General features: G+C 50.1%; 2 protein-coding genes across 3 annotated transcripts in view; one reads left to right on the top strand and one right to left on the bottom strand.

The window, feature by feature from the left end:
- The window catches only part of LOC309522858 (nuclear receptor ROR-beta-like), a 31,607-nt gene extending 22,345 nt beyond the window's left edge, over window positions 1-9,262 (bottom strand). For both annotated transcript variants that reach the window (XM_082206505.1, XM_082206506.1), the window contains exon 1: window positions 8,962-9,262. In XM_082206505.1, coding sequence (XP_082062631.1) covers window positions 8,962-8,968 — 7 coding nt within the window. In that variant the 5' untranslated portion in view covers window positions 8,969-9,262. The remainder of the gene's footprint in view (window positions 1-8,961) is intronic.
- Window positions 1-26,250, top strand: part of KISS1R (KISS1 receptor) — a 285,361-nt gene that overhangs the window by 46,704 nt on the left and 212,407 nt on the right. The window lies entirely within an intron of this gene.

Here is a 26,250-nt window from a genome sequence, read left to right as displayed (position 1 = left end):
ATTCAAAAGCATCCATTCTTCGGCGATCGGCCTTCTTTATGGTCCAGCTCTCACTTCCATACATCACTACTGGGAAAACCAGAGCTTTAACTATACGGACCTTTGTTGGCAAGGTGATGTCTCTGCTTTTTAAGACGCTGTCTAGGTTTGTCTATTGCTTTTCTCCCAAGGAGCAGGCGTCTTTTAATTTCGTGACTGCTGTCACCATCTGCCATGATCATGGAGCCCAAGGAGGTAAAATCTCTCACTTCCTCCATTTCTTCCCCTTCTGGGCCCTAAACTATAGCTTGTTTAGCTTCTATGTAAATCTGGCAGTGATTTGGGGCGACGAGAGATGATGCATATCACAGGGAGGAAACTTTATTTTTTGGAAAAACTCTGCTGTTTAAGAGACTTGCAAGCTCTGCCTTTCCTGACTCTCGCGCTCTCCAGATTTTCTTTTTCCGGGTTTCCGATTCCCCCTCTGCCCCCCTCGCCGCTACACACCCACCCCTCGTGCGTAAACACGCATGCCCCGCTGCAATGACAGATCTAGGTCACTGGAGCAGCTCTTAATAAGAATACTTCTGCCACGCTTGCCTCTGCAGAGAACCGAGGCCTCGAGCGAAGTCGATTTAGAGAATCGCAGGTCCTTGCAAAAGCAAGGAAGGAACGGAAGCAGATGGTTTCTGGTGTTCAGGGCGAGAGAGGCGGCAAAGACGTTTGCACCAGAAGTTTGGGTTTCCGACTGGAATTTTTTCCTGCACCGCAAAAACGGAGACGGCGGGCAAAAACAGAAACCCGGCACTTTTTCCAGAGGAGGAACAGACCAGACCAGTCTCCATCGTATTCCTGGAAGCCCACTTTATAATCCCAGGGCGGAAAAATAAAGGACTAGACCAGGACTGAGACTCGGTCCGGTGTTGTCTGTGTAGATGCCGACTCCTTGGGGCCCGGTGTGCCAGAGCCATGGCTGTCAACTTTCCCCTTTTCTTCTGAGGAATCCTATTCAGAATAAGGGAATTTCCCTTAAAAGAAAGGGAAACGTTGACAGCTATGACCCAAGCACCCACAAAAATTCCCACGGAGGGGCTGGGCACCCGCAAATTTGGGCACCAGGGCAATACAGCCACGATCTCAAGGCCAAGTTGGCACTCCTGGTTGTCAACACTGGCAGGCAGCATCCCTTAGGAGTTTCAGGCAGGGTTTTTTCCCCAGGTCTACGTGGAGATGCAGTAATAATAATGATGATGATGATGATGATGATGTAATTACTTATATGCCAAAGGCTGATCGCCGAAGAATGGATGCTTTTGAATTCTGGTGCTGGAGGAGACTCTTGAAAGTCCCATGGACTGCAAGAAGATCCAACCTCTCCATTCTTAAGGAAATCAGCCCTGAGTGCTCACTGGAAGGACAGATCGTGAAGCTGAGGCTCCAAGACTTTGGCCACCTCATGAGAAGAGAAGACTCCCTGGAAAAGACCCTGATGTTGTGAAAGATGGAGGGCGCAAGGAGAAGGGGACGACGGAGGACAACATGGTGGGACAGTGTTCTCGAAGCGACCAGCATGAGTTTGACCAAACTGTGGGAGGCAGCGGAAGACAGGAGGGCCTGGCATGCTCTGGTCCAGGGGGTCACGAAGAGGCGGACACCACTAAATGACAAAACAACAACAACAACATCATCGGGCCACTCTGGGCAGCTTCCGACAAAAGTATTAAAACAATTGACGCAGAATAGCTAGTACAGTGGAGCCTTGCTTCTCGAACTTAATCCGTTCCGGGAGTCCATTTGACTCGGGGAACCAGGCATAGGCCAACTCCGGTCCTCCAGATCTTTTGGGACTACAACTCCCATCATCCCTGACCACTGGTCCTGTTAGCTAGGGATGATGGGAGTTGTAGTGCCAAAACATCTGGAGGGCTGAGTTTGCCTATGCCTGCCTGGAACCGTTCAGAAACCGAGGTGCAGCTTCTGATTGGGCCACAGGAGCTTCCTGCAGCCAATCAGAAGCCACGCCAGACGTCCGGCTTCCGAAAAACGTTCTCAAACCGGAGCACTCACTTCCGGGTTTGCGGCGTTGAGGGAGCCGAACCATTCGGGTACCAAGGTCCCACTGTAAGCAACGCCGAGTTGCAAAAAATGACAAAGGGGAAACCAGAAATCCAAACAAGGATTCAAAAATAAAATAAAATACAGGAAAATAATGCACGTTATAGATAGCGACCCGGGACCTTTTCATAGAATCCTAGAGTTGGAAGAGACCACAAGGGCCATCGAGTCCAACCCCCTGCCAAGCAGGAAACACCATCAGAGCACTCCTGACATATGGTTGTCAAGCCTCTGCTTAAAGACCTCCAAAGGAGGAGACTCCACCACACTCCTTGGCAGCAAATTCCACTGTCAAACAGCTCTTACTGTCAGGAAGTTCTTCCTAATGTTTAGGTGGAATCTTCTTTCTTGTAGTTTGGATCCATTGATCTGTGTCCGCTTCTCTGGAGCAGCAGAAAACAACCTTTCTCCCTCCTCTATGTGACATCCTTTTATATATTTGAACATGGCTATCATATCACCCCTTAACCTCCTCAAGTTTTGCCTCCAAAACTTCTCACTTCAAAGGGTTGATGGTGAAATATTGGGGTTCCCCAATTGGGTGCTTGTGGCCTTTGTAAACACCTGCCTTTGCCCTTCCAGTTATAATACATTTTTTTTTAAAAAAATTAAGGGTTTATGGGTTTGGTTTGAGGCTGGAGGGATTTTTTCCCTGGGGTGGGGGGCTGCCTGCTTCTTGAGGGTTCCCCACTTGGCGCAGGCATAAGTTGTGCAAGAGGCGGTTGTTTTTTCCCTGCAGATTGTGCCTGTTTTCCCTTCTGTGAAATGGGCTGAGGCAGCATCTTAGGTTTCCAAAAAGCCACCCGAAGATGCTTGAAGGCTCCGTTTGAAAAATGTTCAGCTTAAGGCAGCGCAGGGAGCGTCCTTAAGCAGAGAGCCACATCGCAACCTCGCCCTGGGGGCCACAGGCAAGGGAGGGGCAGCAGGGGCAACATTTGATAATTTTTACATCTGTAAAATTACATCAGGGATGTGGGTGGTGCTGTGGGTTAAACCACTGAGCCTCTTGGGCCTGCCGATCAGAAGGTCAGCGGTTCGAATCCCCGCAATGACGGGGTGAGCTCCCGTTGCTCGGTCCCTGCTCCTGCCCACCTAGCAGTTCGAAAGCACGCCAGTGCAAGTAGATCAATAGGTACCGCTCCGGTGGGAAGGTAAACGGCATTTCAGTGTGCTGCTCTGGTTCGCCAGAAGCGGCTCAGTCATGTTGGCCACATGACCCAGAAGCTGTACGCCGGCTCCCTCAGCCAGTAAAGCGAGATGAGCGTCGCAACCCCAGAGTCGGCCATGACTGGACCTAATGGTCAGGGGTCCCTTTACCTTTACCTTTTTACACCTGTAAAAGTTCCTAAGCAGACCTTTCCCTCCCTCTCTATCCTCCTCCAGGGACTGAGCCAGGCAAAAACATCTGGACCAGCGATGGGGGCCAGGATGGGTAGACTCCAAAGACCAGATATAAGGTTGGCTTATTTTTTGGGGGGGGGGTCGTATTTGTCCCCCTGAGCCTCAAAGAGGCTTCCATCTTTGGCTGAATTCAACCTTAGCATTTTCCTGGGAGTTGGGACCCACGGAGCCCAGCTCCCCAGCCCTCATGGCCCTGGAAAGAAAGTTCCAATCTCCCTCAAGGAAAAAGGTAGATTTATAGAATTGTTGCATTGGAAGGGGCTCCTTGTCACTCGAAGCCACGAGTTTGAGTCCTACCCACCAGAGCAGGAGAAAACAAGCTTGCTCCCTCTTCCATGTGGCAGCCCTGAAGGTGGCAGCCCTATCTCCTCTTTTCCAGGCTAAATATCCCCAGCACCTTCGACCGTTCCTCATCAGGCTTGGTTTCCAGACCCTTGACGATCTCAGTCGTCCTCCTCTGCCCACCTTCCAGCTTGTCAACATCCTTCTTAAATTGTGCTGCCCAGAACTGGACACAGTAACCTAGTTGTGGTCTGACCAGGGCAGAATAGAGAGGGACTATGAAATTAAAAGATGCCTGCTTCTTGAGAGAAAAGCAGTCACAAACCTAGACAGCACCTTAAAAAGCAGAGACATCACCTTGCCAACAAAGGTCCGTATAGTTCAAGCTCTGGTTTTCCCAGTAGTTATGTACGGAAGTGAGAGCTGGACCATCAAGAAGGCTGATGGCTGAAGAATGGATGCTTTTGAATTCTGGTGCTGGAGGAGACTCTGGAGAGTCCCATGGACTGCAAGAAGATCAAACCTCTCCATTCGGAAGGAAATCAGCCCTGAGTGCTCACTGGAAGGACAGATCCTGAAGCCGAGGCTCCAAGATTTGGCCACCTCATGAGAAGAGAAGACTCCCTGGAAAAGACCCTGGTGTTGGGAAATATGGAGGGCGCAAGGAGAAGGGGACGACAGAGGACGAGATGGTGGGACAGTGTTCTTGAAGCTACCAGCATGAGTCTGACCAAACTGCGGGAGGCAGTGGAAGACAGGAGGGCCTGGCGTGCTCTGGTCCAGGGGGTCACAAAGAGGCGGACATCACTAAACGACTGAACAACAACAAATGACTTCCCTTGATCTGGACACTAGACTTCTCCAGAAGCAATCTGCTTGCATCTTTTGGCCTTGACGTCCTTGCTCCCATGCTCAACACCAAATGCAAAAAAGTTAATATATTTGCAGAAATAAAGGGGGCATTTTGAAAAACGGACACCACAAGCTCAGAGAGAAAAGCCGAGGTTTGCGCATGTGAGCATGGATGCTGCAAAGAAGTGCATTGTCTTTTCCCTGCCGACAGAAAGGGCTCAGCTATCATGGCGCCTGGAAAAAGGAGAGGCGCATACTGGTTCTGGCCAACATGGTGAGTGGCGCATGGAACCAAAATGGCGCCGGGGACGTAGCAGTGGTGCGCGAACGGAGACCAGGCGGAAATTGGACGCTCGGATCCAGGGATATGAGACAGGGATGAGCACGTTTCCCCTCTCTGCCACAGCTAATCCTCTCTGCAAATCCCAGTGCGGGGAATTTCATGCGTTATCCGCGCACTGGCAAGCCCTAAGCTGGACGGCGAACGGAAGCGAGGGAGATGTTTTCCCGGAACGCAAAGGGGCTTCTTCTTCTTCCCATCTTTATGCTCCAGTCGCCATTCTCTCTTCCTACCCCCCCCAACCGCCTGTTAGCGTCGCCGCGGCCATCTTTGGAAGGGCTGGGAAGAGAGGCGGTGGAGGCCGCTGCAAAATGGCCGACATGACACGTGGCGGAGTCCGTGCGGCTCCAAGGAAAACCGAAGCAGGACAGAAAACACCGTTTATTATTATTTTTTCCTTTGGGAAGGCTGAGGTGAATCTCCCCACGCCTGCGCCAAACGTGCGCCGTGCCCTACAACATTTCTCCGATGAAACTAGGGACGACCTGTTCCATAATGATATTTTTTGCTATTTATATGCTACTCTGGGTGGCTTCCAACATATATAAAAGCATAATAAAACATGGGGGGGGGGGGAAACTTCCCTATACAGGATTGCCTTCAGACAGCTCATGGGTCAGATAGTTCCATACCTTCTGACATTTCTCCGGTGAAAATAGAGACATTCTAGTGAACAATATGCACAAATTCTGCATATTCTACCCACCCAAAAAGGCTACAGACATGGCTTCCTGGTCCATGACAAAGTGTTCTGTAATAAGAATGTGTTATGCCTTTAAGGGGGGGGGGTAGCAAAAACCTTGTTCCATCAGTCCCCCGATCGATGGAGGGAAGGAGGGATGGAGAAAGATGAACAGGAGAGAGAGAGAGAGATTATTTTTTTTGCCACACAAGCGTGCAAGCCTCCAGGTCTCACAAGTCTCTTGCTCAGCTGACTGCCCACACTGCCAATTTGAAACCCGGCCAGGGAAGGCTGACCCAAATAACTGCTCCTCTTTATTTTTTCCAAGACTGTTAACACAACAACAGCGGCCGGTAGCAAATGATGCCGAAGCACATGACCGGGCAGGTGTAGCAATGCGCAAGCCTTGCAAGTCACACAGGAACATTCCTCTGGGTAACTTGAAAGCTGGCACAGACCTTGGGATGCCTTAGCACCTATTAGCAAAATCCAGGCCTCAGAAAATAATACAGACAGAAACTCGCGTCTGATAGAGACGGAGTCAGCAAGATAACCGTAACATCCTTAATATGTTTTGTCCCCCCCCCCCCGAATCCTGTAAATCAGGTTTTGGGGATATATATATATATGCTATATATTGGGCAATCTGTGGGTCATGACTCTGTAAAAAATTGGGTCAACAGATGGCAGGGGCTGGATCTGGAGAGGGGAAGAGGGAATATGAATGTGTGGCATCAAATATGGAGAGATCCGTCTGAACTGAGCGGTGCCAGGGTCCGACTGTGGGGCACAGAAGCCCAGTCCCCCCCAAAAAGGGCTTTGCCGTACGGTCTAGGCTGCCCCCTTTTTTCTATGACCCTTTATCATAGCCCTGGCTACCCATCTTCCCCTTCGGTCTACCAGGAAGCTCACCAGACGCGATTCATCGGCCAGCGCTGGGTATTTTGCTAGGTTATCCTAGAACAGGATGCTGGAATCGTAGGTTCCCCCAGTGGTCATCCAGCCCAACCCGCCGCAAAGCAGGAATCTTTTGGCCCAGCGCGGCTCTCGAACCCGCAACCGTGAGATTTAAGAGTCCGCAGACCCAGCCAAAAGTGTAGAGGGGGGCTTAATGACACACGCCACTTAATTCCTCACCGAGACCCTCCCTATAAAAGGTTTACAAAGCAGGACGGTCTTACAAGTCAATACATTCTCCAAACAAACAAAACTTCTGCAGCTGCCCAAACTGAATGCCCAGCCTTCACTGAAGGCCTGGTATTAACGTTATGGAAAAATGATTAATTGAACTTTTAACTTAGTGGTGGGCAGCTCTCAAATGGAACCGGAACTGTCTACTGGGTGATTATTTTTCTAAAAATCCTATTTTATTTCGGCCCACCTATTTCCCCCCTCTGGAATCTCTTCCTCGCGGCTGTTACTCCTCCCTTTTTTTCAAGGGCAAAATATATATTTCCTTCCATGTTAAGCCTGGAAACATTTTATTTAAAAAAAAATATGGCACCAACACCTAACAGAAATAAAACATTAAGGCCAGTCTCTTTCAGTGGGGAGCAATTTGCAGCAGATATTGTGCTGGGGGAATCCGGATATTTAAAAAGGAAAAAACTGTGTCCTTTCGTCAATGCCGGATTTCTGGCAGGGCAAGAGTGCCCCTGAGGATGTGCAGAGTGCATTCTCGCCACAGAGCAAGGGGGGCCCCACACCTAATCTATCTCTCCAACTAAAACCTTGCTAGCGAGGGGGGGGGAAAGCCATCAAATTATACAAGGGAATAGAGAGGCAAAGAGATTTGCAGGGAAGTCTCAAAGACGCTTTACTCAGAAGTAAGCCACGCTGGCTCCTGGGGAGTTGGGGACCTGATCCATAGCAAACATAATTCAGAATTGCAGCCTGAGAGATTTGCAGTCCGCAAAACACGACCAAACCTTACTGCAAAAAAACAACAACTCTTGATAACAAAAGAAAACATGTTTTTAAATTAACTTTTTTTTTCTCTTTTAAAGGAAGCGGCAGGAATCTAATCGGTGAAGTTCAAAATGAGATTATTATTTTTTGCACTTTTTTGGGGTGGAACAACTCAGTTTCTGAATTTCTCTGTCTGGTCAATTTTTTTAAAAAAGGAAAAACCTGGGAACGCTACATAGTGTATACAAATTTTAGATCATGTTTGTCATCTTGTATGGCTCACCAACGTAATTATATATCTCCCGGTGTCCATTGCTTAAGTAACAGTTGCTCAGGATTTAGTAATAATAATTGCAGGCCCTGAATCTTCAACGCAGATTCTTTGCCACCAAGACAGGGGATAAATCAAGGTGGGTAATGGAAATAATATGAGGCTGTCTTTGACCCAACCCTACTCAGAGAAGACCCATTGGAATGAATGGACGCAACTTTACTTGGCTCAAAATTCATTTTAAAGGGTGTTTTCTTGAGTCGCATGCAATTCTCGTGTCTCCTGCAACTGACAGTTTATTTTGCCCTGATGGCCCTAATAATAATAATTAATATTATTATATAATAAATATTATTATTTGCTGGGTTTTTACGCCATATACTGTAAAGTTGCTCAGCTGCAAAGTGAACCAATGTTGGCTTGATGTTGGGAGAAAAATATCAGGAACACAATCCGGACAACTCCCCCACTAAGGCTGCGATCCTACACGCGTTCCTTTCCCTGCGCACAGAAGTATTTGCTTCCGAGTAAACCCCACCGCATCAGCATTCAGACTGCAAAAGCCTAAGCACGTTCACGAGCGAGCAAAGCTTCTCTAAACACACTTACTCCCAAGTAAACAGTGCCATCCCTCTGCAGGTCTACTCGGAAGCAAAGAGGCACGGGGCTTACTCCCAGGTTAAAGGTGCGCGTGCACAGGGTCGCAGTTTTGGGGTTGCAATAAGCCTTCCCGCTGCCCCATTTTATTCCAACAAGTCTACTCTCGAGTAAAACTCAGGTGGCTCCAATAACCCCTTTTTTATTTACTTCGGGGGAGGCGCGGCTCGCAGGAGCGCGGCTTCTTCTCCTCTCAATGGACCCAAACGCAGCCAAGTCCTACTCAAGAGTTGACCCACTGAAATCAGATCTTCCCCTCCCCGATTTCAATAGGTTTACTCCGAGTAGGCGGCAGTTGTTCAGCGTCTGCGCGCGGGGAGATTTACGCACGCTTCCAAGCTTGCGTAAAAGCAGAGTTTGGGGTTGTTGTTGTTGTTTTCCGGTTGTTTAAAAGCGCTCGGATCGGGGCCAGCGGAGATTTAGACTCTCTCCATTCCCCCCCTTTAAAAAAAAACCACGAAATATAACCCTTACCTCGCATGTTGGCCGATATCCCTTTATGCGCGCACTTCTGGAAATCGCATGTAGGAGCTTGGATGCAGAAGCGAAACTCTTTGCAGGAGGATGGATGGAGCAGAAAGGAAAAAATAAATAATGGAGAGATGGAGAGCCGAGGCTCCTTCTTCCTCCCTCCCTCCTGCTTTCTGTTTCTGCTATAGCCTGATTATTAGGAATAAATAATAATAATAATAATATGCGTTGGACGGGAGCTCTCCCTCGCGCGCCTCCTCTCTCCCTCGCCTTTGCCAAGCGCGCTCGGAGAGATCTGCTAACCTACTTTTCCTTGCAAAGCGTGGAAAAAAAATCGCAGGCGAGAATCCCCGGGCTCGGGGCCCCGCCCACCTCCTGTCAATCACGCGCCTCCCCAGGCCACGCCCACCCCTGTTATTATGTCATGCTGCTCGCAACTTCCTCTTGTGATATAATGCAAAACATCAACTCTCTCGCCGCCTCCTCCTCCTCTTCCCTCCCTATTTTAATTTTTTTTTTTTTTGGTAACAAAATGGCATGCTTTGGCCTTGCAGGGGGTCGGTCTAGATGTCCCTTGGGGTCCCTCCCGACTCTGCTGTTCTCTGATTCCACGATTCTAGGCATAACTCCCCTGCTCTGTCCACCCCTGGCAAAAGGATATTCAACATTGTTGTTGTTGTTTAGTCGTTTCCGCCTCTTCGTGTCCCCCTGGACCAGAACACGCCAGGCCCTCCTGTCTTCCGCTGCCTCCCGCAGTTTGGTCAGACTCAGGCTGGTAGCTTCAAGAACACTGTCCAGCCATCTCGTCCTCCGTCGTCCCCTTCTCCTTGTGCCCTCCATCTTTCGCAGCTTCAGGGTCTTTTCCAGGGAGTCTTCTCTTCTCATGAGGTGGCCAAAGTCTTGGAGCCTCAGCTTCAGGATCTGTCCTTCCAGTGAGCACTCAGGGCTGATTTCCTTCAGGATGGAGAGGTTTGATCTTCTTGCAGTCCATGGGACTCTCAAGAGTCTCCTCCAGCACCAGAATTCAAAAGCATCCATTCTTCAGCGATCAGCCTTCTTTATGGTCCAGCTCTCACTTCCATACATCACTACTGGGAAAACCAGAGCTTGAACTATACGGACCTTTGTTGGCAAGGTGATGACTCTGCTTTTTAAGATGCTGTCCAGGTTTGTCATCGCTTTTCTCCCAAGAAGCAGGCGTCTTTTAATTTCGTGACGGCTGTCACCATCCGCAGTGATCATGGCGCCCAAGAAAGTGAAATCTCTCACTGCCTCCATTTCTTCCCCTTCATTTACAGTGGTCCCTTGGTTCTCAAACTTAATTCCATTCCTAAACCAAAGAGTTCCAAAACCAAGGCGCGCTTTCCCATAGAAAGCAATGCAAAACGTTCCGGACTTTTAAAAACAACCCCTAAAACAGCAATCTAACATGAATTTTACTATCTAACGAGACCACTGATCCATAAAATCAAAGCAATAAACAATGTACTGCAGTCACACAAGGTTCTAGTCTTCATGAACCCATTTAAAGGGGAACAGGGAGCTCTCTGCCTGGCCTGAAAAATTTAAAGGGCGGAAAAACAACTGGATGTACTTTTCCAAAATATAAGATAAGAGACAAATAAAATAAAACCTACATACAGCAACAGTGTTTTGTGTTGTGTAGGCTCCTAGGATGTAAGTCATGGGCCCGGCCTGCTTGTATTAACTACAATTGCATTGTACAACTTATAACACTTAATTTCATATTAATAGAGCTATTTATAATTATTAGTAGTTTGCATCGTAGATCCAGAGATCAGCAAACTTTTTCAGCAGGGGGCCGGTCCCCTGTCCCTCAGACCTTGTGGGGGGCCAGACTACATTTTGGAAAAAAATATGAACGGATTCCTATGCCCCACAAATAACCCATTTTAAATAAAAGCACACATTTTACTCATGTAAAAACACCAGGCAGGCCCCACAAGCAACTAAGAGATGCATTTTAAATAAAAGGACACATTCTGCTCATGTAAAAACACGCTGATTCCCAGACTGGACTGAGAAGGCGATTGGGCCGCATCCGGCCCCCGGGCCTTAGTTTGCCCACCCATTATTTACACCTAATATTATTTCATGTTATAGCAAGTTTCTAGAGACTAGATTATGAGTCTTTGTAAATTTCTAAAGGACCTTTTGCTTATCGCCAAATGCCAATGTGTTTGCATGATTCAGTTTGTTACAAATAAAAAAATCATTTTAAGTTGGAGCTTAATAATTATTTCACTGTATCTCACTTCATTGTATCTCACTGTTAATGCACCATATTTTTCGCTCCATAAGACGCACCAGACCACAAGACGCACCTAGTTTTTGGAGGAGGAAAACAAGAAAAAATATATTCTGAATCTCAGAAGCCAGAACAGCAAGAGGGATCACTGCGCAGCGAAAGCAGCAATCCCTCTTGCTGTTCTGGCTTCTGGGATAGCTGCGCAGCCTGCATTCGCTCCATAAGACGCACACACATTTCCCCGTACTTTTTAGGAGGGAAAAAGTGAGTCTTATAGAGCAAAAAATACTGTACTTCTTCTTAATTGTATTTCAGTTCAACAATGACTTGGATAAAATACGCATTTTGTGATGCGCAAATGGCTTGAGATACCTGTTAGGTCCATAAATGACCATAGAGCATCTATTCAAAAACAGCGGCAATTTGTTGTGGACAAAGGACAGCCGGACATAGAAAGGGCCCCATGACCTTCAGGAGCTGAGGGCCGCATCAAACCTCAATCTGGCCCTTCTTCATGGAGGCGAAAGGATCGACACCCCCACACTTTGACGGAAAAATGCAAGGCGGGCCGACAGAAAGAGGGAACACAAGTATTTACAGTAACCCTGTGCAAAGGTCAGAATATTTTCACTGCAACCGAAATAGAATTACATAACGGGGAAGACCGATAGTGAGCGACCTATATATGTGCACAGAAGTTGCCTCGGACATTTCGCCCTACTCAGAGTAGGCCTATGCACAGACGCAACTCGGGCGGGCGTAATTTGGTCCATTAATTTAAGTGGGTTTTGTCCTGCGTCGGCAAGGCGAGGGTTTGAGCTCAAGGGGTGCTATTATTGTTATTCTAATTATTGTCATTACGTCTGCTTTGCATGAAGGATGCCCAAAGCATCTTCAAGGCAGCGATGGGGCGGAGACCTTGGCAGCTGCTGCCAGCCAGTGCAGGAAATGCTGGCCTACCTAGGCCCTTTATCCAGAATCATGAGGTCTTTATTTTTAAGTCTGGCGGCAGAGCGCCTGTTTCGCACGTATAGCACTGAAACCCTGGTGCTGCTGCCAGCCCGTGTCTGCACCATGCGGCCCAAACCAAGCATCCAATCTGCTTTTGAATGTTCCCTTCAGGCGAGAGGACCGTCTCCCGCAAACTAGGGCACCGAAAGGAATGAGGAGGTGCCAAATGGAAAATTCCCTGATTGCATCTTGCCATTTCCTCCTCCTCCTCCTCCTTTGGAAGAGAGAGGAAAAAAAAGGAAAATTGCTGCCTGGGCGTGTCGCGAAACACGGTAAATGCCGGTTAATTAGGGTTGCCGTCAGACAATGACGTAGGTAGAGAGATTCCTTGCACTGTTTTCCTTTTGAGAAAAAAAATAAAAATAAAAATAAAGACCTGTCACAGCTGGGATGTGGAAGACTCCCTTGGCCCCAGCGTTAAATCTGTGCCTCTCGTAATAATAATAATAACAGGATTAGGGATGACACAGAGGAGATAGAGGGAGAAGGATGTCAGGATAGCATCCTGGATAAGGCCACCGGACCGTCCAGTCCAGTATCCTTTGCTCCCAGTGGCCTAAAAAATGCTAAAAACCTAGGAACTGAGATAGACTGGGTCTGAACATGGAGGCTCCATTGGAGCATATAAGAAGATGTCATTATTTTAATTGGAAAAAAAGCTTGCAAATACCAGACAGGCTTAGGGTTTAACTCTGTGGTGTTAGAGAACAAACTGTTTTAAGCTAAAAGGAAAAGGAAGAAAGACGTTAAGTGACAAAGTTAATTTTATGAGAAAATTGGTTTTGGGGAAACTGTTACAATGAAACTCAGCCAGGGGGATCACTTAACAATGTTACTAAGGTTGGATCAAGTAAAGTTAAGATTTATGTTTGTTTGTTTAAAATTTTGGAAAATCAATAAAAAAAAATTAGGGGGGGAAGATAAGTCATTATAGAACCTTTAGAAGATATCTAGAAGGCAGCTTTGTTAGGGAAGATTTATAATGTTTTTATTTATGTTGGAAGCCGCCCAGTAGGGTGGCTAGGGAATAATAATAATAATAATAATAATAATAATAATAATAATAATAATGGAAGTCCCTATGGTATCATTTTATAGCACGTCCGTTGCCTCGCTTCTTCTTCTAGACTAGGAAGCCACAATTCGCGAGGGATAAGTAGCTCGTTCGGTAGACGCCGAATCTCAGGGTGGCGAGTTCGAGTGCCGCGCTGGGCGTTGCATGCGGCGACCCTCTTTCCAACTCTACAATTCTGTGGTTCTGTGAAACGCTTTCGGCCTCTCCTCATAGGTTAGCCGCTCTGTCCCCTTGGTTGTTTCGGCCACCGACTTTTTAATTTTTTTCATTTCTGAAATAATCTTTATCTGCTTTTACAAGCGTGGGGTTATAACAGTGTCAAATGGTTTTATCCCCTTTGTAATAGTCTGTTGGGAGCCGCTAAGAGTGGCTTCGGAAACCCAGCCAGATGGGCGGAGTATAAATTTATCACTCTTATTATTATTATTATTATTATTCCTTGACGGTCATAGAATTGAAGATTTGGGAGGGACCCTGGGGGTCATCCAGTCTAACCCCTCTGCAATGCAAGAATCTCAGCTGAATCAACCATCTAACCTCTGCTTAAAAACCTCCAAGAAAGGAGAATTCACCACCTTCGAACCTCAAAAAGCTGAGGCGGGGGCTTCTCTTTCTTGCAGCTCAGAGGCGCGATTGCAAGGGAAATAAATCCCAGTGGTTCAAGCAGTTTCAGTTGGCGGAGCCTGACAGAGACAAGGCCGGCGAACGCAAGTGCGTGTCGGAGTGCGCATGAGTCATGTTCCCCGCGTCCTATATATAGTCGGGAACTGTCCCTCCAGCAGAGCTCGCCGGGGTGGGGACCGCGGAGGGAAAAGAGGATTAAAGGGACGCAAATCTGGGAATAGGATTAAAGGGCTGGGACGGGGCCAGGCGTGCGGCCCGTTCCCAAACCACTAAAGATCAATGACGTTTCAGAAAACAGAGAGCAGGGATGTGGCTCGCCGTGTCTCGGAGCGAGTTTGCGTTCTCGGCCGAGGCTGGGCAAATGTCTCTGAGCGAGTCCGTGTTAATAATAATAATAATAATAATAATAATAATAATAATAATAATAATAATATATTTATACCCCGCCCATCTGGCTGGGCTTCCCCAGCCACTCTGGGCGGCTTCCCAAAAAATATTAAAATACTGTAATACATCAAACATTAAAAGCTTCCCGAAACAGGGCTGCCTTCAGATGTCTTCTGAAAGTCTGGTAGTTGTTGTTCTCTTTGACATCTGATGGGAGGGGGCCACCACCGAGAAGGCCCTCTGCCTGGTTCCCTGTAACCTCACTTCTCGCAGTGAGGGAACCGCCAGACGACCCTCAGGAGATGGACCCCGGTGTCTGGGCTGAACGATGGGGGTGGAGACGCTCCTTCAGGTCTACTGGGCCGTTTAGGGCTTTCAAGGTCAGCACCAACACTCTGAATTGTGCCCAGAAACGTACTGGGAGCCAATGTAGGTCTTTCAAGACTGGTGTTATATGGTCTTGGCGGCGTTCTCGGCCGAGGCTGGGCGAGTGTCTCTGAGCGAGTCTGCGTTCTCAGCCGGGCAAAAGCCGGGTTTCTGATCGAGGGAAGTCATGGCCACGCTTTTTTTCTGCCTTGGTCGGACCACAGCTGTATGGTCCTAAGGAAAAGGGGGCCATTCCGGGATCAAATCAGAAACTGGGACGGGTTTCCAGAAAACAGGGACTTGGCGAGCGTTTGGTACCTGTGGGAACAGGACCCTGGTCTCCTTTCCCACAAGCCAAACACCCCTAAAATCTGTTCCGAAGAGGTGAATCGAGATTGGGCTGGGCTCAATCTCCTTTTCCTTTCCCTCTACCTCTCTTTTAAATCCGAACCAGTGAAGGCGGTGAAGGTCCTGTGTGTGTCTGGAGGCGGTTGGAGGTTGGATGGCGGCTAACGGATTGAGGTTGAATCCTGACAAGACAGAAGGACTGTTTTGGGGGGACAGGGAGCGGGTGTGGAGGACTCCCTGGTCCTGAATGGGGTCACTGTGCCCCTGAAGGACCAGGTGTGCAGCCTGGGAGTCATTCTGGAATCACAGCTGTCCATGGAGGCGCAGGTCAGTTCTGTGTCCAGGGCAGCTCCATCTGGTACGCAGGATGAGACCCTCCCTGCCCGCGGACTGTCTGGCCAGAGTGGTGCATGCTCTGGTTATCTCCCGCCTGGACTACTGCAATGCGCTCTCCGTGGGGCCACCTTTGAAGGTGACCTGGAAACTGCAACTAATCCAGAATGTGGCAGCCAGACTGGGGACTGGGAGTGGCCGCCGGGACCATATAACACCGGTCCTGAGAGATCTGCATTGGCTCCCAGTACGTTTCTGAGCACAATTCAAAGTGTCGGTGCTGAGCTTGAAAGCCCTAAACCGCCTCGGTCCAGTATATCTGAAGGAGCGTCTCCACCCCCATCGTTCTGCCTGGACACTGAGGTCCCTCTCCGAGGGCCTTTTGGCGGTTCCCTCCCTGCGAGAAGTGAGGTTACAGGGAACCAGACAAAGGGCCTTCTCAGTGGTGGCACCCGCCCTTCAGATGTGAAGGAAATAAGCAGCTATCCTATCTTTAAAAGACATCTGAAGGCAGCCCTGTTTAGGGAAGTTTTTAATATTTATTGTTGTACTGTTTTTAACACTTGATTGGGAGCCGCCCAGAGTGCCTGGGGAAACTGAGCCAGATGGGGTACAAATAATAAATTATTATTATTATTTTTCCTTTTCCTTTTCTTCTGCACCCCCAACGCCCTTTCTCTCTATTTTTTTCTCTCTCTCCAAACGTAACAGCTGCCGCAGAAAGTGCCAGGCCTGCGATTATACACAAAAGTAGGTTAGTGGGCCGGTTTGCTAGGAAACGGGCGCTTTCCCTGTTTCCCCCTCCCCTCTCTTTATTTTCACTCCAGATGGGGGGATCGGCTTACCCATTTTCCCCTCGGCTCCGCCGCTGCTCTGGGAGCCGCCGAAGGCCTGCAACATTTCCAGGTTGCTGGGACGGAGAGTCAGGGCTTTGCGATTCCCTCCGTTAGGTGTTTATTCTTGCCTTCGTATCCCCCCACCCTTTTCCTTCAAGAGGAATATCCAAAAGAATATTACACAGAGGATAAAACACCAGACGTCCCTAAACAGGGCTGCCTTCAGATGTCTTCTAAAAGTCAGATAGTTGTTGACTTCTTTGGCATCTGGTAGGAGGGTGTTCCTCAGGGAGGGAGCCACCACCAGGAAGGCCCTCTGCCTGGTTCCCTGTAACCTCGCTTCTCGCAGGGAGGGAACCGCCAGAAGGCCCTCGGGAGAGGGACCCCGGTGTCCGGGGTGGAGACGCTCCTTCAGGTCTACTGGGCCATTTAGGGCTTTCAAGGTCATCACCAACACTTTGAATTGTGCCCGGAAACGTACTGGGAGCCAATGTAGGTCTTTCAGGGCCAGACGTTATATGGTCTCGGCGGCCGCTCCCAGTCCCCAGTCTAGCTGCCGCATTCTGGATTAGTTGTAGTTTCCGCGTCACCTTCCAAGGCAGCCCCACGTAGAGCGCATTGCAGTAGTCCAAGAGGGAGATAACCAGAGCATGCACCACTCTGGCCAGACAGTCTGCGGGCAGGGAGAGTCTCATCCTGCGTACCAGATGGAGCTGCCCTGGACACAGAACTGACCTGCGCCTCCATGGACAGCTGTAGGTCCAAAATGACCCCCTGGCTGCGCACCTGGTCCTTTGGGGGCACAGTTACCCCATTCAGGACCAGGGAGTCCCCCATACCTGCCCGCCTCCTGTCCCCCCAAAACAGTCCTTCTGTCTTGTCAGGATTCAACCTCAATCTGTTATCCGCCATCCATCCTCCAACCGCCTCCAGGCACTCACACAGGACCTTCACCGCCTTCACTGGCTCTGATTTAAAGGACCCAGGTGTGGCTCTCACCTGGAGACCAATGGTCTGACTTAGTAGAAGGCAGCTTCCAGCCCCCCAAGAAATGTGTATGGTCTTTGAAAACATTGGGGGTTGGAATGCCGCCGCCCCCCGAACAAATAATGGTTAAATTTGCTGTTTTGGAGCAGACGAGAAGCTGACCCCAATTGGAAAATTCAAAAAATATTTGCTGTACCGGTACAGAGGTTTATAATAAGGCTTTTACGAGGTACCTGCCTGCCTGCTCGATTTGAGGCAGCGGCGGAAGGCGGGGATAGCAGTGCAAACAGCCACCTTGTGTTTATAAGCCTATTTCGGAGCTTATGTAATTTGCTATCTGCCAGTTACGTGGGGCTGCAAGCGGCAGCAGCTGTATCTATATCAGGGCCCAGCTCTCCTGAGCCAGAGGAAAGGAGGAGGGGGGCGGCAAGGGAGAGGGAGGCCTTTCTGGGTGCAGGGGGGGGGGCAACTGGGAGAGACACCTGCCTTGTGGTGCTGCAGCTGGGATGGGGATGGAGGGATCTGAAAGGCTTCCATGTCTGTTTTTATTTGGGGGAAAGAGAGGGAGAGGGAAAGAGAGGGAGAGAGAGAAGGAAGGGAGGGAGGGAGGGAGGGAAGAGAGAGAGAGACTGAGAGACAGTGAAGGGAGGGAAGGAGAGAGAAAAAGAAAGAGAGAGAGAGAGAAAGAGAGAGAGAGAGAGAGAGAGAAAGAAAGAAAGAAAGAAAGAAAGAAAGAAAGAAAGAAAGAAAGGAAGGAAGGAAGGAAGGAAGGAAGGAAGGAAAGAAGGAAGGAAGGAAGGAAGGAAGGAAGGAAAGAAAGAAAGAGAGGGAAAGAGAGAGAGAAGAGAGATGAAAAGGAGAGAGAGAGAGAAAAGGAAGGAAGGAAGGAAGGAAGGGAGGAAGGAAGGGAGGGAGGGAGACCAAGAGAGACTGAGAGACAGAGAAGGGAGGGAGGGAGGAAAGGAGAGAGAAGAAGAAAGAGAGAGAGAGAAAGAGAGAGAGAGAGAGGGAAAGAGAGAGAGAGACGGAAGGAAGGAAGGAGAGAGAGAGAGAGAGACAGAGAAGGAAGGTGTGTGTGTGTGAGAGAGAGAGAGAGAAAGAGAAAGAGAGAGGGAAGGAAGGAAGGAAGGAAGGAAGGAAGGAAGGAGAGACAGACAGACACAGACCTTGGCCAAGTTGCTGCCTCTCAGCCTAACCAGCCTCCTACACTAAAAAATAAACAAGTTTTTATTTGTTGCCTTGAGTTACGTGGAGGAAAGGTTGGATAGAAATATAAAATAAATGGGAGCCTGTGTGGTTAGGACCTAGGAGGCTCAGGTTTCAGTCCCTACTCAGCCATGAAGTTGACCGGGTGACGCTGGGCCCAGCCTCCCTCACAGCGTTGTTGGGGGAGTCCCAGGACGCCCAAAAAGTTGTCGAGCGCCCTGAGAACCGGGCACCCCAGCCTCATCTCTTGGGAGGAAAGGCCAGGATATAAATGGAGGAAACAAGAAGAAGAAGAGGGAGGATTTTAGCCACTGTGCCCTTTGACGCAGTTCCTTGCGAGGGGACGGTTCTCTGCCCCAGAGGGATTGCAAACCGGAAATAATTTCTGCACACACACAAACACACAGCCATGCATTTTGGACGCTGATGTGCTGCTATGTTCTCCCTGGGTGTTCCTAACAGCGGCTAATCCGATTAAGCTGAGCTGCTTCGAAAATAGTTTGGCCAAAGTGTCACTAGGACAGAGGCCGTTGCCAGAAATGGCGATAATAACAAGAAAATTATTTTCCTGCTGGTCCACAGGATCCCAGCTCCTCACAGCGGGCAGCTAGGTCTCCCCTCCGACCAGGATCCGACCCACCCACGATGCTCTCCTCCCTCGACAACGATGAGAGTCAAAGCCCAGATGCGTCTGCAGGGCAGTCGATGTCTCTTTTGCACATTATAAAGGACGGTGAAGTCCAGTCAAAGTCGACTCTGGGGTTGCGGCGCTCATCTCGCTTTCAGGCCGAGGGGGCCGGCGTTTGTCCACAGACACCTTCCCGGGTCATGTGGCCGTCAGGACTGAACCACTTCTGGCGCATGGCGGAAACCAGAGCACACAGAAACGCCGTTTACCTTTTCACCGGAGTGGTACCTATTTATCTACTTGTGCTGGTGTGCTTCCGAACTGCTAGGTTAGCAGGAGTTGGGACGGAGCAACAGGAGCTCATTCCATCACAGGGATTCGAACCACCGACCTTCCGATCGGCAAGCCCAAGAGGCTCGGTGGTTTAGACCACAGCGGCACCCACTCCCCTAAGGTAAAGGTAAAGGACCCCTGGACGGTTAAGTCCAGTCAAAGGCGACTCTGGGGTTGCGGTACTCATCTCGCTTTCAGGCCGAGGGAGCCGGCGTTTGTCCACAGACAGCTTCCCGGGTCATGTGGCCAGCAGGACTGAACCGCTTCTGGTGCATGACAGAAACCAGAGCACACAGAACCATCGTTTACCTTCCTGCCGCAGTGGTACCTATTTATCTACTTGTGCTGGCGTGCTTTTGAACTGCTAGGTTGGCAGGAGCTGGGACAGAGCAATGGGAGCTCACCCCATCGTGGGGATTTGAACCCCCGACCTTCCGATCGGCAAGCCCAAGAGGCTTACAGATGCTTCAGGTTGCACGTTTTCGGGTTGCGCACCACGCCGAACCCGGAAGTAGCGGAACGGGTTACTTCCGGGTTCCGGCGCATGCGCAAAAGCGCTAAATCGCGCTTTGCGCATGCGCAGAAGTGCCGAATCGCGACCTGCGCATGTGCAGACACGGCGCTGCGGGTTGCAAATGCTGAGGGTTGCGAACGTGCCTCCCGCACAGATCACGTTCGCCACTCGAGCGTCCACTGTACAGTTGTATATATAAAAATAAACCAGCCAAATCTCTATGGACGCGCAGGCAGACCCCCCCCCCTCGGCTGACCTTAGCGAGGGTTAATCCCTCTCCTGGGAGGGTGAAAGGGATTGTGCATTAACACACTGCTCCACTGAGCCTTTCTAATTGAGGTTTCCCAGAGCTATCCTGGGCCACATAAGCCCCTCTTTGGCCACGACTTTGGAAAGACACCATGCTATGGCTTAGCGGTATATATAGCCAAACCACCGACTCTGCAGCCGCCCGGTTTGAAAGAGAAAATGACCTTGCTTTGTGGAAAGTAGCAGAAGGTGGAGACGCTCCATGGAAAGCCCTCCGTGGGGGTCCCCTGTCTGCCCCATCTCTTCTCGTTCCTGGCCCCCATCCCCACTCCCCTGAAGGGCCCATGGTTCTGTCTTCTTCTTTGGCGATCCCTCGTAGGCGAGGAAGATTGTCTTCCATAAACACGGTTTTAACAATGAGTCCGTAAGTGGCTAAGGAGGCCGGTTCTGGATAACGGAGACAACAGAGATATAGCGGCAGTTAAAAATATATATTAAATCTTGATCACTAAAATATAACCTAAAATTTGTCATGGTCCTGAATGGGGTCACTGTGCCCCCGAAGGACCAGGTGTGCAGCCCGGGAGTCATTTTGGACTCATGCTTTCCATGGAGGCGCAGGTCAATTCTGTGTCCAGGGCAGCTCCATCTGGTACGCAGGATGATACCCTCCCTGTCCGCAGACTGTCTGGCCAGAGTGGTGCATGCTCTGGTTATCTCCTGCTTGGACTACTGCCATGCGCTCTCCGTGGGGCTGCCTTTGAAGGTGACCCGGAAACTGCAATTAATCCAGAATGCGGCAGCCAGACTGGTGACTGGGAGCGGCCGCCGAGACCACATAACACCGGTCCTGAGAGATCTGCATTGGCTCCCAGTATGTTTCCGAGCACAATTCAAAGTTTTGGTGCTGACCTTGAAAGTCCTAAACGGCCCAGTATACCTGAAGGAGCGTCTCCACCCCGGACACCGGGGTCCATCTCCCGAGGGCCTTCTGGCGGTTCCCTCCCTGCAAGAAGTGAGGTTACAGGGAACCGGGCAGAGGGCCTTCTCGGTGGTGGCGCCCGCCCTGTGGAACGCCCTCCCAGCAGATGTCAAAGAGAACAACAACTACCAGACTTTCAGAAGACATCTGAAGGCAGCCCTGTTTAGGGAAGCTTTTAATGTTTAATATGTTATTGTATTTTAGTGTTTTGTTGGAAGCTGCCCAGAGTGGCTGGGGGGACCCAGCCAGATGGGCGGCGTATAAATAAAAAATTATTATTATTATTATTAATCATTTTGGTAGTACAGCTTGTTCCCTACGTTTTATGGCAGTCACACAGAATTTGGCCACCCTTAGCGTGATCTCTCTAGATCCTTCTCCTCCAACCCTAAACATTCCCCCCCCCCCAAATGTAGATCTCTTGACTTCCCCCACTTTGGTGCGAAGACGGGTTATTTAGGCCAGGTGGCACAAGCTGTCTTTCCATCCTCCTTGTAAAACCGGCATATAATAAACATTTCTTTTACAAGAGAGCAAAGTCCAGCGCTTATGAAACAAGACCTTAAAACTCATCTCACGTTTTGTTCAGGATGCGGCAGGAACCAATTGAAACAAGCATGGAACGGATAATTATCGATATTTGCTTAGCCTGAATTCGTATCCCGTGACTTCTTGTTTCCAACAATATCCTCCGGCGAGTTGGTGGTGGTGGGGGAACCTTCTGTGACATCAGAGCAGCCTCAGCCAATGGGAAGGAGAAGTGAGAAATGGAGGACAGCGGAAATGGCTTGGGTCTATCTTTTCTGCCGGCGATGAATAATTTCCAGCCCTATGTGGCCACGGCAGGCGGAAAACTCCCTGTCCGCAAAACCTCGAAATTCAGACTGCTTTGTGGAATGCCTGTAAGCAGTAGACCCTCCCAGTATCCCTGTTTTCCAGTCCCGAATTCGCAGACACCGTCCCAGTTTCTGATTTGATCGCGGAATGTGCTGCTTTTCCTTAGGACGTCCCTATTTTCAGGGGAGAAACGTTGGAGGGGATGGAATAGGACGTCCCTCTTTTCAGGGGAGAAACGTTGGAGGGGATGGAATAGGACGCCCCTCTTTTCAGGGGAGAAACGTTGGAGGGGATGGAATAGGACGCCCCTATTTCCAGGGGAGAAACGTTGGAGGGGATGGAATAGGACGTCCCTATTTTCAGGGGAGAAACGTTGGAGGGGATGGAATAGGACGTCCCTCTTTTCAGGGGAGAAACGTTGGAGGGGATGGAATAGGACGTCCCTATTTTCAGGGGAGAAACGTTGGAGGGGATGGAATAGGACGTCCCTATTTTCAGGGGAGAAATGTTGGAGGGGATGGAATAGGACGCCCCTATTTCCAGGGGAGAAACGCTGGAGGGGATGGAATAGGACGCCCCTATTTCCAGGGGAGAAACGTTGGAGGGGATGGAATAGGACGCCCCTATTTCCAGGGGAGAAACATTGGAGGGGATGGAATAGGACGTCCCTCTTTTCAGGGGAGAAACGTTGGAGGGGATGGAATAGGACGTCCCTCTTTTCAGGGGAGAAACGTTGGAGGGGATGGAATAGGACGCCCCTATTTTCAGGGGAGAAACGTTGGAGGGGACGGAATAGGACGTCCCTATTTCCAGGGGAGAAACGTTGGAGGGGATGGAATAGGACGTCCCTATTTTCAGGGGAGAAACGTTGGAGGGGATGGAATAGGACGTCCCTATTTTCAGGGGAGAAATGTTGGAGGGGATGGAATAGGACGTCCCTCTTTTCAGGGGAGAAACGTTGGAGGGGATGGAATAGGACGTCCCTATTTCCAGGGGAGAAACATTGGAGGGGATGGAATAGGACGTCCCTATTTTCAGGGGAGAAACATTGGAGGGGATGGAATAGGACGCCCCTATTTTCAGGGGAGAAACGTTGGAAGGGATGGAATAGGACGTCCCTATTTTCATCAGAGAAACATTGGAGGAAATGGAATAGGACGTCCCTATTTTCAGGGGAGAAACATTGGAGGAAATGGAATAGGACGTCCCTATTTTCAGGGGAGAAACATTGGAGGAAATGGAATAGGACGTCCCTATTTTCAGGGGAGAAACATTGGAGGAAATGGAATAGGACGTCCCTATTTTCATCAGAAAAACAGAGGGTATGGAGTTATGCGACCGCCCAGCCAAGGAGCTAAGTTACTAGACAACCTTTAAAAGGCATCCGTAGGCAGCCTTGTAGAGGGAAGTGTTGTTTTTTTTAATGTTTCATTGTGTTTTTATATATGTTGGAAGCTGCCCAGAGTGGCTGGGGCAAGCCAGCCAGATGGGCAGGGGTATAAATAATGAAATTATTATGGTGATCATTACGACGATTATTATGGAATCAGGCGCCCCTATTTTCACGGGAGAAATGTTGGAGGCTAGGAAGCAGCTGCTACTCTTCCATTTGGCCTAGTTTTCCCGTGCACTGCACTCACAAGCGCAGTTGTTTGGCTCCTCTCGATTCCTCCCTAGCTGAGCTCTGTCTGGGTTGCTACGGCAAAGCTAGCTGTTTATTCACCATTCCAGGCTTGCAATATCTGGGGCGGCTACACACATGGCAGCCGCGCGCTGAAGCCCATTTCGCAGCGGACACCACGGCCAAATATTGCTGCCCTCGCAAGCTGGGTGATGGAAGCAGGGAACAGGGGAGGGAACGAGAACGCTGTTTTGCAGTCGAAATATTTCCTGCCCTCGTCTCATCGCACGCAGCGACGCTTCCGTTCCGCTGCGGCCCGCTTCCAGCCCGAAATTGCTCTGGCCTCGCCAGACTCTGGGGGCTCTCCGTCCTCTCCCCCATGCTTTTCAACATCTACATGCAGCCGCTGGGAGAGATCATCAGGGGGTTTGGGCAGGGTGTCCATCAGTATGCGGATGATACCCAGCTCTACCTCTCTCTTAAATCAGAACCAGTGAAGGCGGTGAAGGTCCTGTGTGAGTGTCTGGAGGCGGTTGGAGGATGGATGGTGGCTAACAGATTGAAAATAGGGACGTCCTATTCCATAATGATGATGATTATATTATTATTATTATTATTTATACCCCGCCCATCTGGCTAGGTTTCCCCAGCCACTCTGGGTGGCTCCCAACAGAATATTAAAAACACAAGAAAACATTAAAAAACTTCTCTAAATAGGGCTGCCTTCAATATGTCTTCTAAAAGTCATAGTTGTTTATTTCATTGACATCTGATGGGAGGGCGCCACCACCGAGAAGGCCCTCTGCCTGGTTCCCTGAAACCTCACTTCTCACAGGGAGGGAACCGCCAGAAGGCCCTCGGAGCTGGACCCCGGTGTCCTGGCTGGACGATGGGGGTGGAGACGCTCCTTCAGGTATACAGGACCGAGGCCGTTTAGGGCTTTCAAGGTCAACACCAACACTTTGAATTGTGCTTGGAAACGTCCTGGGAGCCAGTGTAGGTCTTTCAGGACTGGTGTTATGTGGTCTCCACTCCCAGTCCCCAGTCCAGCTGCCACATTCTGGATTAGTTGTAGTTTCTGGGTCACCTCCACCCCATGGAGAGCACATTGCAGTAGTCCAAGCGGGAGATAACCAGAGCATGCACCACTCTGGAAAGACAGTCCGCAGGCAGGGAGGGTCTCATCCTGCATCCCAGATGGAGCTGCCCTGGACACAGAACTGACCTGCGCCTCCATGAACAGCTGTGAGTCCAGAATGACTCCTAGGCTGCGCACCTGGTCCTTCAGGGGCACGGTTACCCCATTCAGGACCAGGGAGTCCCCCACACCTGCCCGCCCCCTGTCCCCCAAAAACAGTACTCCTGTCTTGTCAGGATTCAACCTCAGCCCGCAGGGGGTTGGCTAGATGACCCTCACTCGGCGCATATCCATGCGCCACGTCAGAGCGGGACGGGGAAAAGTCAGCGCAATGAAATGAGAAATGCGCAGAACTGCATGGACTTAAGAGGCACATTTCTTCGTTCTCATAAACCTCTGTCGGTGATGGAGCGCCGTTCCTTCCCCCACCAGCGTTCCCACCGCAGTGCGGGCCTCGCATGCTCCGCTCGCGCCCTGGCACAGTGGCCCAGATCTGCCATCACGCATGGCTGCCCCCTGCGACGCCACCCCCTCGGGGCGGCCCACGAGCAGGCAGATGGGGCCCTCACCCCGGATGGGCTAATCCGACACGACTTTTCCATTAGGCCCGAGACGCTGGCAAAGAGCTTTCCGGTGTCGGGAAATGGGGGGGGGGGGCTGGCAAACCCTCTTGGCTGCCCCCCACCTCCTGCGAAACACAACCCCACACAGATCTCAAACTCCTCTGGCTCGGCAACGGTTAAGGATGCTTCGAGGAAGAGTGCGCGGTGGCGCATTGTTTCCTGGTTTGGCTGAAATTGCATACAGGAAATGCATGGGGGGGAGAAGATGAACGAGAGGGCTGGTGCCCCCTGGCATTGGAGCCCACTCCTAGGGGCAGGGATCCCCTCAGCCCACCCCCCACCCCCGATTCTATTTTCCAGGGACAGTCCGGGATTTACAGAAGCCGTCTCGGTTTCTGATCTGATCCCAGAATGTCCTCCTTTCCCTTAGGACGTCCCTATTTTCAGGGGAGAAACGTTGGAGGGGATGGAATAGGACGTCCCTCTTTTCATTGGAGAAACAGAGGGTATGGAGTTATGCGACCGCCGAGCCAAGGAGCTAAGTTACTGTTGTTGTTTAGTCATTTAGTCGTGTCCGACTCTTCGTGACCCCATGGACCAGAGCACACCAGGCACTTCTGTCCTCCACTGCCTCCCGCAGTTTGATCAATAGGAGTATAGCATCTAGATCAAGGGAAGTAATAGTGCCACTGTATTCTGCTCTGGTCAGACCTCACCTGGAGTACTGTGTCCAGTTCTGGGCACCACAGTTCAAGAAGGACACTGACAAACTGGAACGTGTCCAGAGGAGGGCAACCAAAATGGTCCAAGGCCTGGAAACGATGCCTTATGAGGAACGGCTAAGGGAGCTGGGCATGTTTAGCCTGGAGAAGAGGAGGTTAAGGGGTGATATGATAGCCATGTTCCAATATATAAAAGGATGTCACATAGAGGAGGGAGAAAGGTTGTTTTCTGCTGCTCCAGAGAAGCGGACACGGAGCAATGG

The sequence above is a fragment of the Podarcis vaucheri genome, assembly GCF_965113315.1.
Source record: "Podarcis vaucheri genome assembly, chromosome: 18".
NCBI classification, from domain to species: domain Eukaryota; kingdom Metazoa; phylum Chordata; class Lepidosauria; order Squamata; family Lacertidae; genus Podarcis; species Podarcis vaucheri.
Note: the sequence above shows the minus strand (reverse complement) of the source record. Positions and strands in the feature narration are given on the sequence as shown.